Source organism: Sminthopsis crassicaudata, chromosome 5, assembly GCF_048593235.1.
Source record: "Sminthopsis crassicaudata isolate SCR6 chromosome 5, ASM4859323v1, whole genome shotgun sequence".
Lineage (NCBI taxonomy): Eukaryota > Metazoa > Chordata > Mammalia > Dasyuromorphia > Dasyuridae > Sminthopsis > Sminthopsis crassicaudata.
The window spans coordinates 300217531-300235662 of NC_133621.1; the positions used below are offsets into that span (position 1 = coordinate 300217531).

The 18132-nt window shown below is 53.9% G+C and overlaps 1 protein-coding gene across 1 annotated transcript; it reads right to left on the bottom strand.

Annotated features, from left to right (window-relative positions):
• Nucleotides 1-758: 758 nt before the first annotated feature.
• CBX6 (chromobox 6) lies at nt 759-17463 on the bottom strand. The gene is made up of 5 exons (XM_074271758.1): nt 16697-17463; nt 16419-16462; nt 16112-16177; nt 15937-16003; nt 759-6665 (listed from the first exon to the last, which is right to left on the bottom strand). The coding sequence occupies exons 1-5, from the start codon at nt 16763-16765 to the stop codon at nt 5649-5651; spliced, it is 1263 nt and encodes a 420-aa protein (XP_074127859.1). The 5' UTR covers nt 16766-17463; the 3' UTR covers nt 759-5648.
• Between the last annotated feature and the right edge of the window lie 669 nt (nt 17464-18132).

Sequence of the window (18132 nt, forward strand, 5' to 3'; positions counted from 1 at the left end):
GACATCCCCTGTTCTAAGCTCCCTCCCAGCCTTGACATCCCCAGTTCTAAGCTCCCTCCCAGCCCTGACATCCCCTGTTCTAAACTCCCTCCCAGCTCTTACATCCCCTGTTCTAAGCTCCCTCCAACTCTGACATCCCTTGTTCTAGTCTCTCTCCCAGCCTTGACATCCCCTGTTCTAGGCTCCCTCCCAGCCCTGACATCCCCTGTTCTAAGCTCCCTCCCAGCCCTGACATCCCCTGTTCTAAACTCCCTCCCAGCTCTGACATCCCCTGTTCTAAGCTCCCGCCCAGCTCTGACATCCCCTGTTCTAAGCTCCCGCCCAGCTCTGACATCCCCTGTTCTAAGCTCCCTCCCAACTGACATCCCTTGTTCTAGGCTCCCTCCCAGCTCTGACATCCCTTGTTCTAGGCTCCCACCCAGCTCTGACATCCCCTGTTCTAAGCTCCCTCCCAGCCCTGACATCCTCTGTTCTAAGTTCCCTCCCAGTCCCTCCCTGACATCCCTAAGGGTCTCCTGGCTTGGGGTCCAGACGCACCTTTACAAGTGCCAGGTGCCTGGTTCCCAAGATTAGGACCGAGCCATCCAGATGAAATCCTGGTCAGGAAGCCTTCAGGAAGGCACTTACTTATTACGTGGACATGTAAACGTCTCTATGGCTGGGAGATGCCCCCCACCCCGGCCCCGAGCCCACCCTTGAGAAAGAAAGGAACCAGAGTCAGGCCAGCAGCCGAGGCTGGGGCCAGAGGAAGCTGCAGCTTTGGAATGTAACAATTTATTGGGGGGCAAAAATAGGCTTTGAACTCCCCATTCCTGGCATTGATACAATACGGAAGAGCAGCAGGAGAAACAAAATGTACAATACGAGAGTAATTAGCACAAAACAACCAGGAAATAACCCAAGAGAACCAAAAAAAGTCCCAAACCCCAAGACCGACCAGCTTTTCCACCCGAAGCATCAGCTGGGGAAGGGAGGGCGTGGAGGCTGAGGTGCAAAGCGGACAAAGGCAGGGAGGCAGGCCAGGAGTGGCCAGGGGTCCGCCCTCCCCCAGCCCCAGCCACTGGGGGGGGCCAAGTTTAGCCAGCTGGGAGCTGGAGGTTCGAACAGAGAACGGGAAACCGAGCCAAATGGCAAGATGACAGGCCCCCCTCCCAAAATATATAGAGAGATATGTATGTGTATATATTTATATATAGAATTCATTCGTGCACAATGCTTTTCATTAAATGCGTTTTTCTTTAAAAATCTAAAAAAAAAAAAATTATAAGATACATTATTCCTTTTAAGGGTTGTTTTTTTGTTTTTCGTTTCAGCTTTTAAAAATGAAATAAGTCTCCACCTCGGCTCATCCGGCAAAGGGAATCCCCCCAGAGCTTCCGTGGATGGAGGACGTTGGCACACGAGAAGGCATGGGTGGGGAGCGGGCCTGGTGCCCACCTCCCTGTGCCCTCCCTGGCTCTCCCTCCCCATGCCTTCTTCCCAAATCTCAAAGACGGACATAGAAGTGGGGCATGGGCTCTCAACTTTTCCCTTAGTACCAAGCGTCGGAGGAGGACGGAGGGAGGATTTTTCATCAGAAATTCAGGAGAAGAACTTCCTTCCTGATGGGGGCCGGGCACAGAGCGGGTCTCCAAGAGCCCTGGGGAGAGACCTTGGGCCAGTGCATGAGAAGCGGGAATAACTCAGGGTGGAAGAGACCACTCTGGTCTCTCCAAGGCAAGAAGTGCAAGGTGGGAGGGGCTGGGCCGGGAGAGGGCACAGGCCACAGGTGACAGCCGCTCCCGGCCCCTATCAAATCAGACAGAGCTTTCTCCCTTGAGAAAGGTCACTGTCACCTTCATCCAGGTCTTCTAGAGGAGGCAGACAGGAGGGTACATGAAGGCAGCCTCAAGACCGCTCTCTGTCTCACCACCCCGTGGGGAGAGCACAGCCCGGGTCCCTTGCCTGGCTGGCCAGGTACATGCTGACCACATCCAGCCCCCATGGGCGCAGAGGGGATAAGGGTGCCGCCCCTCTGCTCCCTTTTTTCCTACTCAGATTTCCTTCCACCCCCTCAAAGAGCAGCACAAGGGAGGGCAAAGCGTCCCCACTTGGGAGTTTGAAATCTGCCGTTTGCTGTGGGTTCTGGAGAAGGTGCTTTCTATCTCTGGGACACAGCCCCCTCCCCTTAGTAAAATATCTTGGGGGACTGGATCTCGACTGCATCGACGCAGGGAACAAGCTGAGGAAACCACACAGAATGTGCCCCGGAAAGTCAGGGGATCCCACAGCCAGGCTGTGTCGGGACTGGAGCTCAGGCCTTCCTGAGTCCGAGGTAGCCTCTCTATCTGCTACACCAGGCTGCCTATTAATTTTAAAATAGTAGTAACAATACCTGCCTCCCCCAGGACCGGGCGAGACAGCAGATGGGGAAAGTGCTTTGAAAATTGTAAAGCGCTATAAAGAATAGTAGGGATGGAGCCGCCATGCATCCCCTCCCCCTCGCTGCTGGGCAGCAGGACAGCAGGGCCCAAAAGGGATGCCCCCCTCCTCCCCCAACCCCCACTGCCTATTTACTGCTTTTGAAAAACACATGCCCCCCCAACCCAGTTCACAGATGGGGGAAAAGAGAGGCCAGTGGGGGGCTGGGGAAGAGGAAGTCAGGAACATGGTATTTCTGCTTCATCCTATGACAAGCGGGGCCAGTGGGAGAACCCAGAAGGCTCTCGGTGTGAAATCAGGCTTGGGAAAATCAGGTATAGAAAAATAAAGAGAAGTGGCTGCAGCTTCTGCCTGGTACAGGGGGCAAAGGGACAAGCAGCAGAGGCCTTGGGCGAGCGGGCGCCCCTTTGCTCAGAGACACCCCAGGAGAGGAGGTATTCACTCCCCCAGGGGGACTAGGGACCCTGAAGCCTAGAAGGGCTGTTCTTGGGCCTAGAGGGTTTAGGTGGGCATCAAACTCAGTAGGGTGGGTGGACACCTCCCTTTTATGGAGGGGCCGGGAGGAATCGATGTGACCTACCTCTAACACCTAGCCTCTTCCCTGGGCATGCATGTAGGGGGTCTCTCTCTCCCCCAGGACATCACCCTCACCCCAATCTCCATGCCCTGGCCTCTCATTGCTCCTCCTTACAGCCCTTCTCTATTCTCTGGGGCATGGCCAGGTGAAGGTTCCCTCATCGAGGACTAGTCTAAAGAGGGAGCTCCCCACCCTCTCCCCTTCACCCACGAAATCTGGCCTTTCCAAGCCAACCCTGCCTCAGCACCCTAGAGCCTATTCCCCCCTCAGGGGCAGAAGTAGGGAGGAAGGCCCTGGGCACGTCTCTTATCATGGATGGCACTGAGCTGGACCCTCTCTCCATCCCTAGGCCAAGGAGGGGGATAGTCTGTGGACCAGTTAGGGTTCCACACTAACCTCTAACCGAGCTGGGAGAACAGGCTAGCAAAGAGCAGCGGGACCCCCAGTGGGCTCCCCATCAGCCTGGAGACCAAGAATACTACCAGCCCATCTCCTAGCTTTCCCTCCACATGGCTGACTGGTGGCCCCACTGTAGCTGTGCAATCACAAGTATTATTATTTTTAAATATCTCTTTCTTCCCCCTCCCTGTAGGAATTCCACAATATTTTTTCTGTCTTTTTTTTTCTTTTCTTGTAAAACTAGTTCTTTCACTCTCCCATCATAAAATCACCTTTGAAAACACGACTTTCCCCCCCACCCCACCCACTTTTAAGAAAGAAAGAAAAAAAACTTCACGAATGACAGACTCTCAGAAAACACATTTCTAGGGTCCCCGGGAAACGGCCAGATTTGGGCGCCCAGGTCAATTTTCATCAGAGGGGTGGGGAGGGAGGCCAGCTCTTCCAAGAGGGACAGCCGGCCGGCACTTGGACGGCCAACCAGCCAGTGGAGGGTTCTGGTCCTATTCACCAGGGGAAGGAGAGGATGGGCCCACGTGTCCTATGCCCTACCCAGGCCCACCCCAAGGGCCGTCGTCCCCTGACCCTCACAGGCCAGCGGCACTTACTTCTAACAAATCCTGAGGTGGGCCAGGGGGCACAGGGGTGGCCCCAAGGGAGGGGACAGAAGGGAGCTGCCTCCTTTCTTCTGCTTCCCTTTCTAATTTCTGGAGTCACTCTATCCCTACCCCACAAGTACACACACCACACACACACACACACATACACACACACACACAGAGCTCAAATCTCAACAACCATCATGGACAAGACGCATCTACTTCCCCAAACAATTACTCTCTAACCAAACACAGTATATTATCTGGAAAAAACAGGAGCCCCCCCCCCTTTGCCAGCTCCCCCTTCCTGGGAGCCCCATCCTAACCCCACCCTCAGATAAGCCACTTGAAAGAGGAGGAAGGTTTGAGGTCTGCCCCTGCCCATGGAGAGCGGAAGGGGTGCAGGGGGCAAGAGAGATCAGGGGGAAGATGTGGGGTCTCCATCCTCCTGGAAGGAGCTCTCCGGGTCCCACAGCCAGAGAGGATGAGGAAAAGACAATGATGTTCCTGACGGGCCGCCAAGCATGCAATAGGAAGACCCAAGATCTTCAGGGATCTTGGACTGCGTGGGACCCCCAAGACCCCAGGGGATGCTGGAAGGTGTGCTCTGGGCAGGACTGCGGGAGTAATTGCTCCGACAGCCCACGAAGGTAAAGTGGGATGGAAAAGGAGCCTTCCCCACGCAGAGGCTGGAGCACCAAAGCGGGCTGGGTGGGCAGCAGTGGAGAAGGTTGGGAAGGAGGGGGACGGCCCCCACCCCACGGGACACACACACACATACAGAGGCACATACACGCCAAGATGCAATGGACACACCCACAGGAAGGACAGCGTCCCCAGAAGGCTCTGCTAGCACCTTTGGTTGACAAACTAGAGGGGCCCACTTCGGATCTTGGGGTCTTTGGAGGGGAGGGGGACCTTCTCAGCCCATCTCCCCCAAAGAGGAATCGGGAAGGAGGGCTAGCAGGCGAAACCCAGGCCACCAGGGGAGGTCCCTATGTGGACGGCCGCTGCTCGGGACCCCACAGTGACCAGAAGCCCCCACCATTGCAGCTGCCCAATCAGAGCCTCCCATCCTGGAGCCCCCAGAGCTACCCACAGCGGAGGGAGGTGGGACCCCAAATAGGGAGAAAGGATTTCCCCCGTTCCCAAATCCAGGAGGCCGGGGCGAGGAGGACGGAGTTAGCACCTGGGGTCGGGGAAGGGAGGAGAGGTCTCAAGAGCACCCCTTCAGCTGCCAGTTTAGCACCGAGAGTGGACACGAGCTCCGGGTTCCCAGGTCCTAGTGGGGGTGGGGATGGGGAAGGGCAAGAGGGAGAACGGCCGAGCCCCCGCTGCCGCCCGGCTTCCTGATGCCGCCAGGACGGGTGATGGGCCACCAGGCAGCAGCCCCGTCCTGTGCCGCCCACCCACTCAGGCAGCCCCGTGAGACGCCCACAAGCCCTGCCCCACCCTCCCCGTGCCCCCCTAGGGCCGAGGGGCTGGGGGCGGGGTGCCTGCGAGCCAAATCAAATCAGCGAAGGACAGGCGGGGGTGGGGGTGCGCACGGGTGCAGGGGGAGCGGAGGTCAAACGCTAGTGAACGTGGGCGAGGGGGAGGGACCGCGGGCGGGGCCCGGGACCACCTCCCCTCTGGGTGGAGACCGGCCCCCCTCATTTGCTGCCGCCCCCGTTAGCCCCACCCGCACCCACAGCCCCCTGCGCCACCTTCTCGAAATCCTCGGGGTTGCAGAATTCCTTGATGGTGACGGTCAGGAGGTTGCTGGTGACATCCGTGACCACCACGTTGGAGCAGGGGGACATCTCCGGGCGCCAGTCCCCGGCCTCCTGCTCGGGCTCGGAGCGCGGGGGCGACGACGGCGGGGGCGTCGGGCCCCCCTCCCCCCCTCCCGGGGGCGAGCGCTTGCTGGTGGCGGCGGACTCGGGCGGAAGGGACAGGTCGAGCACCTCGGACTCGCGCCAGTCGGGGACGGCCGGGCTCAGGGTCTCCGGGAGGAGCTTGGGGGGCGAGTCGTCGGGGTCGGAGGACGAGTGCGGCGTCGGGGAGGGGCAGCCGGAGGAGCTGGAGCTGCGGATGTCGTAGGGGGCGGTGGCCAGGATGAGCCCCCGGGGCGGCGGGGCGGGGCCCTGCGAGGAGCCGGCCTCGGGCTTGCCGGGAGCCACGGGCGCGGGCCCGGCGCCGGCCGCGGGCTTGTTGTAGATGGAGAAGGCCCCGAACTTCATGTGGCGGATCTGCGTGCGCAGGATGCTCTCGCTGAACTTCTTGCTCTTGCCGATGACCCGGTTGCGCGAGGGGATCTTGGGGCGGGCCAGGGGCCCCCCGCCCGCGCCGCCCGCGGCGCCCTTTCCGCCCTTGTCGATGACCTTCAGGTTGAGGATGATGCGGCTCCTCTTGGGCTCCCGGGGCTTCACCTTGCGGTTGATGATCCTCACGGTCTCCGAGAAGGGCGAGATGGGCGGCCTCATGGCCGGGCCGGCCCCCGGGCCGCCGCTGCTCTGCGGGTCCGGCCGGGGCAGGGGGCGCCGCGACATGCGGTGGCAGCGGCGGATGTCCTTCTTGAGCCGGTGCACCGCGGCGCTGGAGTGCAGCTTGGGGGACGTCGAGCTGGAGCCGGGCTTCACCGAGAAGTGCATGTCGCCGATCCGCAGGGCCTCAGCCTGGGCGCGGGCCTGCGGGGCGGGCGGAGGGGAGAAGGTGAGAAGCCCGCCCGGGGGCAGGGCCGGGAGGCCGCAAACCCCGCCCCCACCCCGTTAGAGGGAGGGGGGAGAGACGACGGGACCTCGGAGAAGGTCCCTTTCACCTCCATTAGTGGAGCCGGGGAAGGCCCAGCTCTGAGATACCTGCAGGAAGGGGGACTCACCTGGCTCTCTGCTGCCCTCTGCTGGAAAAGCCAGGCGTAGTCCCCGGCTGGCTTCACGCTTGCGCTGCTCCCTCCCAGCCTCCTCACCCCTTGTCCCCACAAGCGCCCTCATTCTAAGCAGACTGCTCTCCTCTCCCAAACAATCCGCCGTCAATATAGCGCTGCAAGATGGGCAAAATGTGATCGTATTGCAAAGGTGAAGGCTGAAAATTATCTTTGCGAGTATCTTGGAAAATAAAAGGCTCTTATTTAAAAAAACAAAAACAAAAATGTGTCGTTGTAGAGGTGAATGTTGAAAATTATCTTTGTGTGTATTATTATTAAAAAAAACAGCAAAACCAAATGTGATCTCATTGTAAAGGTGAATGTTGAAAATTGTCTTTGTGTGTATTTGGAAAAATAAAGACTTATTATTTAAAAACCAGCAAAAACAAATGTGATCTCATTGTAAAGGTGAATGTTGAAAATTGTCTTTGTGTGTATTTGGAAAAATAAAGACTTATTATTTAAAAAGCAGCAAAAACAAATGTGATCTCATTGTAAAGGTGAATGTTGAAAATTGTCTTTACATGTATTTAAAAAATAACAAAAATGTAAACTCATTGTAAAGGTGAATGCTGAAAACTATCTTTATGTGTATTTGGAAAAATTAAAAAACTATTATTTAAAAAACAACAAGAAATGTAAACTCGTTGCAAGAATGAATGCTGAAAACTAACTTGCATGCATTTTAAAAATTAAAAAGCTATTATTATTTAAACACAATAAAAAACAAATGTGACCTTGTTATAGAGGTGAATGTTGAAAATTATCTTTGCATGTGTTTTGAAAAATAAAAATATATTATTAAAAATGTAAACTCATTGCAAAGGTGAATGCTGAAAATTATCTTGTATGCATTTTGAAAAATAAAAAGGTTTTATTTTTAAAAATCAACAACGGGGGCAGCTAGGTGGCGCAGTGGGTAGAGCACCAGCCTTGAATTCAGGAGGACCGGAATTCAAATCTAATCTCGGACACTTAACACTTCCTAGCTGTGTGACCCTGGGCAAGTTACTTAACCCCAACCTAAAAAATAAAATAAAATAAAAATCAAAAGGCAATCTCATTGTAAAGGTGAATGTCGAAAAATTATCTTTGTATTTCGAAAAATAAAAAGCTATTATTGTTATTTAAGAAAACAAAAACAAATGTGACCTCATTATAGAGGTGAATGTTGACAATTATCTTTGCATGCATTTTGAAAAATAAAAAGCTATTATTGTTATTTTAAAATGTGATCTCATTTGACCCTCAAATATTTGACCCTGGAAAATCTACCATTTTACAGATGAGGAAACTGAGATCTACAGAGGTTGTGACTTGGTCAGTCACCCGACTGGATCTGAGTCCCAGCTTCAGCTCCTGCCAAAAATCTTTCCTATCTTCCTTTAATCTTGATGCTTTTCTCCTGAGACAGCCCCAATTTTTTTTGGATCTATGTTGCTTGTACATAGTTCTTTTCAAGGGTAGTCACATCTCCCTCATATGAGCTTCCTTTCTATCCATAGAACAGTGCCTGGTACACTATGCAGGTGCTGAATAAATGTCTGATGACCTTGGCGGGGAGGGTCTTCCCCACTCATTGGGTCTCAGTTTTCTCATCTGGGAAATGGAAATGGAAATGGAAAATCTAGGGCTCAAAAGTCATCCAGCCCTTCAATTTACAGATGAAACTGGGGCCCAGAGTGGGAATTACAGTTTAGAAATTGGAAGAAATTTTAAAGATCATTTAGTCAAAGCCCTTCAGAGTTGTACAGACAAGGAAACTGAGTCCCAGAGAATCTAAGCAATTTGCCCAAAGTTCCGGAGCTCGTCAATATCAGAGGCAAAATTTGGACTCAGCTCCTCAGGGAACCCCAAATCTCTAGCCTGCCACCTCTCAGTTTTGATATTCTGTGACCCTGCAAAGACAGCGACAATGGAGAGGAACGTTTCAGACGGGAAAGGGGGTGGGGATGAGGAAGGTCCCCAAGGCAGCAGCCAGCTCCCTCCCTTCTAAGGAAAGAGGGCGGGCTCCCTATTGGCTGAACCTCTCGGACGCCCAGCAGGCCCCAGCCAGGCTACCACGGGCTCGGGCAGGGAGCGATAATAAGCGCTGGCATGCATCGGAGGCGTCACCCGGACTGGGCAGCCGAGCACCAAAGGCAAGATAAACTGACCCAGGAATTTGGCCCCGTCCCCAGCTTTGGGGCTAGGACCAATGACCGGCCCCGCTCGCCGTGGCCACGCCCCCTCTGGCTGCCAGCGGGGCTCCTAAAGAGAGCCATCGCTGGGCACTGAAAAACAGAATCCAGGAAAACCAGGGCTGGGAGGGAGCTTAGAACAGAACGTGTCAGAGCCGGGAGGGGGCTTAGAACAGGGGATATCAGGGCTGGGAGGAAGATTAGAACAGGGGATGTCAGTGCTGGGAGGAGGATTAGAACAGGGGATGTCAGTGCTTGGAGGGGCCTGAAAAAAGGGAGTGTCATGGCTGGGAGGGAGCTCAGAACAGGGGAGGTCAGAGCTGGGAGGGAGCTTAGAACAGGGGATGTCAGGGCCAAGAGGAAGCTTAGAACAGGGGATGTCAGGGCTGGGAGGAAGATTAGAACAGGGGATGTCAGTGCTGGGAGGAGGATTAGAACAGGGGATGTCAGTGCTGGGAGGGGCCTGAAAAAAGGGAGTGTCATGGCTGGGAGGGAGCTCAGAACAGGGGAGGTCAGAGCTGGGAGGGAGCTTAGAACAGGGGATGTCAGGGCCAAGAGGAAGCTTAGAACAGGGGATGTCAGGGCTGGGAGGGAGCTTAGAACATGGCTAGTCCCAGAATCTAAAATTTGGTCAGGGTCTCAAAGGTCATCTAGGCAATCCCCTTTAATTTACTAAGGAGGAGGCTGAGTCTCAGGCGATCTGACCCCCGACCAGGGACTTGCCAGGGCCACACATACTGCTGAACAGCCAAGCAGGATATAATATGAGGTCATCTTTCCTCTAAGGAATGGCTGGAGGAAGACTGGGTAGCTCCTCCAAGGGGGGGAAGTCCTTAGGGAGACCTTGGGACTCAGAGCTAAAAGGGGCCCTAGGGCCAGTCCACCCCCTCATTTTACAGATGGGGAAATCGAGGCTCATGCCAGGTGACCCCGGGCCTTCATAGCCCATCCTGTACCCAGCGCCAGGGCCTGGACCCTCTCTCAGCCCTGCTCCGGTCTCCCTTCTAGTATCACCAGAGGCTTGGAACCAGAGCCTGGCACAGAGGATGGGCTAATAAAGGCCAGCTCCCTTTTCTCCCCACCCCTACCCTTACTCCTGTCAATAACCCCGATGGCCACACGGTGGCACCAGAGGCCCCACTGGCAGCTGTCCCAGAGCAGGCAGTAACTGCCATATAAACAATCAGGAGCCCCTCCAATGGCTGGCATTGTTACATGGGTGACAAGACCGCTGAGGAGGAGGAGGGAAAAGGGAAAGGGAAGGAGGAGGAGGAGAAGGAGGAAAAGGAGAGAAGGAGGAAGGGGAAGAAAGAGGAGGGGAAGGAGGGAGAGGAGAGAGGCAGAACTAGATTGCTTTCACCCCAACCCCATCAGCCAGCTATCTCCCTTAGGCCCAGGACTACAAATAAGACAACTCCCTCATTTATTAAGCACCTACTGTGTGCAGAATTCCAAACTCAGGGCCAGGGGAGGCAGGAAAAATACCCTCATGGCACTCACAATCTGTCATTCAACAAATATTTATTAAGCACCTACTGTATACCAGAGGTTGCAAAGACTACAGTCTCTGTTTCCATGAAGCTTAAATTGTATGGAGATACAGCATGGACCTGTGTAAACGTGCAGGATAAATACAAGACAGTTTGGAAAGGGCTTAATAAAGAATACTGTTGGTTGATCGATTGATCTAAGGGAAGGAGAAGGGAGGGAGCAAACTCAGACCTCTCCCTTACTTTTCCAGGCTGATTCTGGGATCATTAGGATGGAGAAAACCTGGGCAAGGGAAGGAATGCTTGGGAGCCCTGACCTCTGATCTTAGCTGTGCTACTAATCTTCTGGGTGAATCTGGGCAAGTCAGTCTCCCTCTCTGAGCCTCAGTTTCCTTTTCTGTAAAATGGGAGGCTTTGCTATGATTTCTCAAGTCTCTTCCAGCTTAAGCACTCAAACATTAATCCCACCTACTATGTGCTTAGTGACCTGTCCCCAGTGAACCTCCAACCCCATTCTTCATCAGTCCCCTTCCCATCCTCTGCCCTCTAGTCAACAGGCATTCTTATTGTTGCTTACATGTGGCGCTCCATCTCCTTTCTCCACACCTTTGCCCAGGCAGATCTTTCTGCTTGGGATGCCCTCACCTCTGCCTTTGTCCTTCAAAACTCAGCTCAAGCAGCATTTTCTACATGAAGCTCTGATTCTTGCCCTCAACGCCCCCCCCCCAGTGGTTTAGCATCCTCTGTCCTACCTATCTCGCATTTATCTTGCATATTTACATAGCCATATGCTGTCTCTCCACAGAATGTAAGCTTCCTTAAGACAGATTCTGTTTAATTTTTGTCTTTTTAACCTCTGGTATACAGCAAGTGCCTAATAAATGCTTTGACGGATGATACTTGATCTTTAAGGGGTACAAAGATGTAAAAAAACTATCTCTTCCCTCCTGAAGTTTATACTCTAGTAAGGGAAATGATCCCCCCCCACACATATATACCATATGCAAGGTAGAATGTGCCAAAAAACTCAAGGGGAAGGAATAATATTGGAGGTTCGGTGAAGGCTTTCTTCCAGCTGAGACAACCAGGGAAAGCTTCCTGGAGGAGGTGGTTTGAAGAAAGAATTTCCATAGGAAACATCTGTTATGTTTGAGGTGGAGGTGGGGAGGGGCTGACTTCCTACCATCTGCTCATCAGAGGATCATGGGAAGACTTCTTGGCAGATATCTCACTCAACTCCCCCATTTTACAGAGGGGGAAACTGAGGCACAGAGAGAGGGAAGGGATTCAAATTGGATAGGCTTCTTAGCCTATCCATTACTTTCATTCTACAAAAGAGAAAATAATTTGCTTAGGTTCAAACAACTATTAAGTGCCAGTGGTGTGATCTGAATCCAGGTCTTGCCCACTCCAAGTCCAGAACCGTGACCCTTGGCTGCCCACTCAGATCTTGAACCTAAAGGGGCCGGGAAGGGCAGAGACCAATAACTGCTCACAGTTTTTATGGCTCAATAAGAATGAATAATCAATAACAATATTAAACTAAATTAAATTAAACTAAAAATTAAACTAACACTTCTATTGCCATTTAAAACTTACAAAGTACTTTACACATATTTTTTTCATTTGAGCTTCACACAAACCCTGTGAGGTAGGCGCTATTAATTATTCCCATTTTATAGATGAGGAAATTAAGGCTAAGAGGTGATCTAATTGCCCACAATCACAGAGATGGCAGGGACAGGCAGGGCCTGCATTTGAACCCAGATCCTATAGTTGTCTCTGCTCTAAAGAATCAGACCCTCATCCAAGTTCTGGGAAGATTATCTTTTCTCCTCCAGAAATCCTACTCCTAGAGATACTTTTGTTCCATAGTTCTATCTGGGATAGCTCTGCCCCTTCTTAAGGTTGTTATAAGATGCTGGTTTTGGAGACAGAGGACCTGGATTCAAGACCTTGAGAAAATCCCACTGATCCTGTGTCTTCCTCTATAAAATGAGGCAGTTGGTTCCTTCCAGTTCTGGGATCTCCTCTAAGTCACTCTGACCCTCAGTCTCCTCCTCTGTAAAATGAGGCAGTTGGGCTCTGAGATGCCTTCCAGCTCTGGGATCTCCTCTAAGTCACTCTGACCCTCAGTCTCCTCTGTAAAATACATAACTCTGAGGACAGCTCAAAGCCTAATTGCAGGGATCTTTTCCGATTTCACAGCACCTGGATCTTTTCCTTGTGAGTGCCAGGGAAGCTCCCCAGCTCAGGCCAGGGGCGGCTATTGCTCCTCCTCTCTCTGGCCAGTCAGCTGTCCAAACTTCCCTTATCTACACTTCTCTTTTCATGAAAAAAATGGTTTGGGAAGAAGTGGCTGGGCACTCCCTGAGGAGGCAGAAGTTCCTCCGTTCCTGGGCTCCCCGGCCTGAAAGAAGAACCGGGTCTGGGCTTGCCTTACTAATTGGGAAATTGGCCCAAAGGTTCCTTGTGAGAGTCAGCACCTGAACCCCAAAGTCAGAGGGGGCCAGAGAGGCCCTTCATTTTTACAGATGGGGAAACTGAGGCTCCCCGGGAACCTAAGGAACTGAGATTGTACCACGGAGGTCACCAAGCCAATGGAAAAGGAAAAACCGAGGCCCCCAAGGTTGCAACTCTGCTTTCCATCCCCAAACCCATCCCTGGAGAGATTCTGAGGACAAAATTAGTCCTGATGCCCTTTTACTTAAATGGACAAATACATGCCTTGGAGTTCCTTAGGGAGCTGCCCTCCCTCCTGCCCTCAAAAGGAAGCTGGGAAACCCTCACTACCAGGAAGGGAATCATGGAGCCCCCGGATAGAAAGGTTTGTCCACGATATCTCATTGAATATAAAAATCTCCAATTATAGCACCCTAAATTGGAGGAATGGGGGAAGGAGCACCATCTAGTCTTTGCTTGAATACTTTCAGTGATGGGGAGCATATTACCTCCCAAAGCAGCCAGATCTCCTGTTGGACAGCCCTTAATGTTGGGAAATCCTGCAATGGCTGCCCAGGAGCGGGAAGCACATAAAACAAGTCAGATCCTTCTTTCCTATGAATTTCAGACTTTCTTTCCCAGTCAATTTTTTCCTTTGCCAAGAAGGACCTTCACAAATTCAATGACTACTCAGGATCTTTTTGTTTTTTTCTGGTGAGGCAATGAGGGGTGACTTGCTCAGACTCATACAGCCAGGAAGTGTTAAGTGTTTGAAGCTGCATTTGAACTCAGGGACTCACTTAGGGGGCTTAGAACAGTGGATGTCAAGGCTGGGAGTGAGCTTAGAACAGGGGATGTCAGAGCTGGGAGGGAACCTAAAACAGGGGATGTCAGAGAGGGGAGGGAGCCTAAAACAAGGGATGTCAAAGCTAGGAGGGAGCTTAGAACAAGGGATATCAGAGATATCAGATTCAGTCTTGGGTGAAATCCCAAAAAAAGGAACATAAAAAGTTTGGTACAGTGGAAAGTGTGCAGGCTTTGAAATTGGAGGACCTGGTTTCTCCTTTGGATCTTCCTTTGCACCTGGGTGGTGGGAGTAAAATTAATTTTTCTGAGTCTTGTTTTTCTCCCAGGAAAGAGCTGTAATTAAGACCTCAATTTCCCCCTCTGTAAAATGAGAGGAGTTGTTGGAGGGGTTGTTGGAACACAGTAGGTGCTTAATAAATGCTTATCTACTTCCTCACACCCCCCCCCCCGACTATAACTAAAGCCCAGGTTCTATATTCCACCTTCCCTTCCGTCTTTGAGACACTAACCCTGACTGCCACCTACCATGGGCATCTGTTACCTCTGCAGGGCAGAGGCCGCTTTGTCCCTCCCCCAGAGTCCCCTGGACCAACTGAACAGCTGTGACTTCCTCTGTTTCCTCATTTGTAAAATGGTTCTGAGGCTTTCTGAGTAACCCACCTTACTGGGCAGGCATCCAGAGCTCTGAGGCTGACCCCGTGAACCAAAACCACCTAATAAATACAGAATTGCTTCCAAACCCATCATTTCCTTTGATATTCAGAAGGACCTTTACATCCCCATTTTTCAGAATTGGAAATCATGGCCAAGGGAGCCTGACGTTACGTGGCCAGCTTGTGGCAGAGTTAGGGCACAGCCTGGAACACAAGAGTTCCAAATTTCTGGGTTGAGGCTCATCCTACTAAACTACAACTAGGGTGTGGCTGAACTGCTCCCCCTCATGGCTCCTGCATGCTGATGATCAATGCTCTAACCCCTGTACCCGAAATGGTTCCACAAGCTATCTCTAGAGCCCCCCGCCTTTGCTTTCCCCAAAAAAGGCAGGATTCACCCATGGTGAGCCAAAGGACCTTGGAAAGCAATTCCTGCATCAGTGATTTCCCTAGAGAAAAATCTAGAAATAGTTACTGAAAATCAGCACTCTAACGGACCTTGAAACACAGAATGTTACACAGCCAGGGAAGGATGGCAGGGGGCTCAGAACAGGGGATGTCAGAGCTGGGAGGGAGCTTAGAACAGGGGATGTCAGGGCTGGGAGGGAGCTTAGAACAGGGGATGTCAGGGCTGGGAGGGGCTTAGAACAGGAGATGTCAGAGCTGGGAGGGGCTTAGAACAGGAGATGTCAGAGCTGGGAGGGGCTTAGAACAGGGGATGTCAGAGAGGGAGGGAGCTTAGAACAGGAGATGTCAGAGGGTGTTAGTTTTTAGAGATGACAACTCAAAGCTTCGGAGTTTGCAGCTAAAGGTCTGCAGAGAGGTCTCCTTGAGAGTAAAAGGCTAAAGGAAGAGTTGGGGGGCTGGGCAGATAGGTGTGCCTGGGGTGGGGGTGAGCAGGGGGTGTCACTGGGACTAGAAGGTGGGAGGCTACTCACAGATTCTTCTGCCTGCTCTACTTTCGGGACCAGAAAGACTGCTCCCAGGGCTCCAGAGGATGCCCTCTGACTTCCTGTGGGGGAAGCTGCCTCCACACAGGTGGACGGCCCCATCTGTCACTGGCCTCCTGATAGCTCCCTGGCCCTCCCCAGGCGCTAGAGCTGCCCCCAAGTCCCCCAAACCGTGGCCCGCAGAGCCTTTCCCATTTACCGCCTCCTGCCCCCCCCCCCTGCAGCCTTTAGGTCTCCCCCCCCAGAGCTTTGAAGAGCCTGCAGCCTCCTTCCCAGACTCTCTGTACCAAGCAACACTGCACGAACTGCACGGTCTGGCCCGAGGCCAGGACAGCCCGAGCCATCTGGGAGGGCCTGTGGGCCGTGACACCCCGAGTTCTGACAGCTAACTTTTTTCCAGATGTTCATCTACCCCCCCAAAAAACCCTCAGAGGGACCAGTGAGGCGCAGTCCCGGTCCGGGAGGGGGGCTGGGCAGGGGTCACGGGCAGGAGACAGAAGGACTGGGGATTACCTTCAGCAGGAAAGTTTTCGGCTTGGGTCCCCTCTTCTTCGGCCCGTATAGTTCCCGCTCCCTCTCCCTGGAGAGGAGACGCAAACATGAACCGAGTCACCCCCCAAGCACCTTCCACGGATCCTGATGAAATAACCTCTGACCTTCCCCCTCCCCCTTCCCGCCCCCAACTCACTTCTGCTCGAAAGCTGCAATCAGCCTGGAGTCCAGGATGTTTTCCTCGGGTTCCCAAGTGCTGTACCTGCGAGAACACACACGCAAAAAGGGGGGAGTGGGGGAGGCGCGCGTACCAGGCCAAAGACAGCGGGAGCCCCGGACTTTCCAGAGACCCCCGAGAGCAGCCAGGGCAGTGCTGGCCGGGAGGGCGCTGGGCGCCGCCGCTGCAAGAGGGAGGGAGGGAGGGAAGAAGGATGGAAAGGATGGGAGGGAGGATGGCAGGAAGGACCGGTGGCTTTGCAACAAGCGGCCCCCCAGACACTCACTTGATCGCCCAACCTTTCCATTTCACCAGGTACTCGATGCGTCCCTGAAAAAGAGAGGAAGAGGATGAGGAAGAGGATGAGGAAGAGAGGGAGGAGGAGGAGGAGGAGGAGGAGGAGGAGGAGGAGGAGGAGGAAGGACGCAGCAGGAGGGAGACAGGCAGCACGGTGCAGGGTCAGCGCCCGCCTGGCAAGGCACTGACCCGACCGCAGCTGCACAGGCCCGGGCCGCTGCCAGGGCCCCGGGCCCGGGTGGGGGAGGGGGAGGGGCGGCCGCTCACCTTTCGGATCCGCCGCTTGATGATGGATTCGGCCGCAAACACCCGCTCTCCCACTGCAGACAGCTCCATCTTGTTCAGCAGCGCCCACAGCCCATAATACTTGAGCTCCCTCCTCCCGCGGCCGCTGCTGCACCGCTCGCGCACGCGCGCCCCGAGCACCCAGACCCAGACACGCTCCAGCCCCGGGCCCCCGCCGCTCCCCGGCTCGCCTACAGTGGCTCGCGCCGCCGCGCGGGCACCACGTGACCGGCACCGTTACCAGGGCCTACACCTCCCCGGGGGCGGTTGCTAGGGAAAGGGAAGAGCGCGCGCTGGCTCTTAAAGGGACCCCGCCCCCTAGAAGACTATTGGGGGGGGAGGGGAGAAGGGGGAGAAGGGAGGAAGAGGAGGAGGGAGGGTGAAGAAGGGAGGAGGAAGAGAGAGGAGGAACGAGAGGAGGAGGGGGGGAGAGAAGAGGAGGCGACGATGAGGGGAGGAGGGAGAGGAAGAAGGAGGAAGAGGAGCGGGGTTGGGGTAATAGAAGGGGAAGAAATGAGGAGGGAGCGAGAAAAGAAAAAGGAGGAGGGAGGAAAAAAAGAGATGATGAGGAGTAGAGAAGAAGGAAGAAATAAGGCAGATGTGGGAGGGAGAGGGCAAAAAAAGAGAAGGAAGGGGTAGGAGAGAGAAGAGGAGGAGGGAGGGAAGGAGGGGAGAGGAAGAAGAGGGAAGGAGGGAGGAGAGTGAAGGGACCAGGAGGAGGGGGAGAAGGAAGAAGCCAGAGGAAGGTGGAGAGAAAAAGGAGGGGGAGGAAGAGCTGGGACTCTAGCTTTTGCAAAGCACCACGGGGATGCTATGCTGCAGTATAAACAGTCCCCCACCCCCTCCCCACGCCGCAAGCCTCCTCCTTGTCCACCCTCCATTTAAACAGCCGGGGCCCGGCCAGGCGGCCCTGGGCTCGCCGCGGAGGCTGGAAAGGCAGCGGGGTCTCTGGGCCCCTCGATGGGGCTGGACAAGGAAGCTCTTCTCCAGCCCTCGTTTGCAAACGGTGACAAGTGAGGCAGCCAAAATGACTGCCGATGGCTGCTCCCAGTTCTCTTAACATCTGCATTTATTTATGTACTGGGGAGAAGGGCGTTGCGCGCACTTCAGATGCATTCAAAAGACCCCCAACCAAATCCGTGCTCTGCACCCCAAGGAAAACACCTCTCCCCCGGGAGGGAAGGGAGCAGGAAGAGGTCGCTTCACTGGGGAGACTGAAGGACATGTTATTTCGGCACCTTAACCCTTTGGGTGCTGGGAATCCACCGGAGCGCCCTGCCCATAGCAGACAGACCTAGTCATTGGAGCTCCACGGACCCACCCCGGCAAGCCCAGCCTCGATCTTTTCTTCCACCGTGGAACCTCATAAAACAGCGGAGAGGGAGACGGGGTGGGGAAACCGAGGCTCAGCCACGATG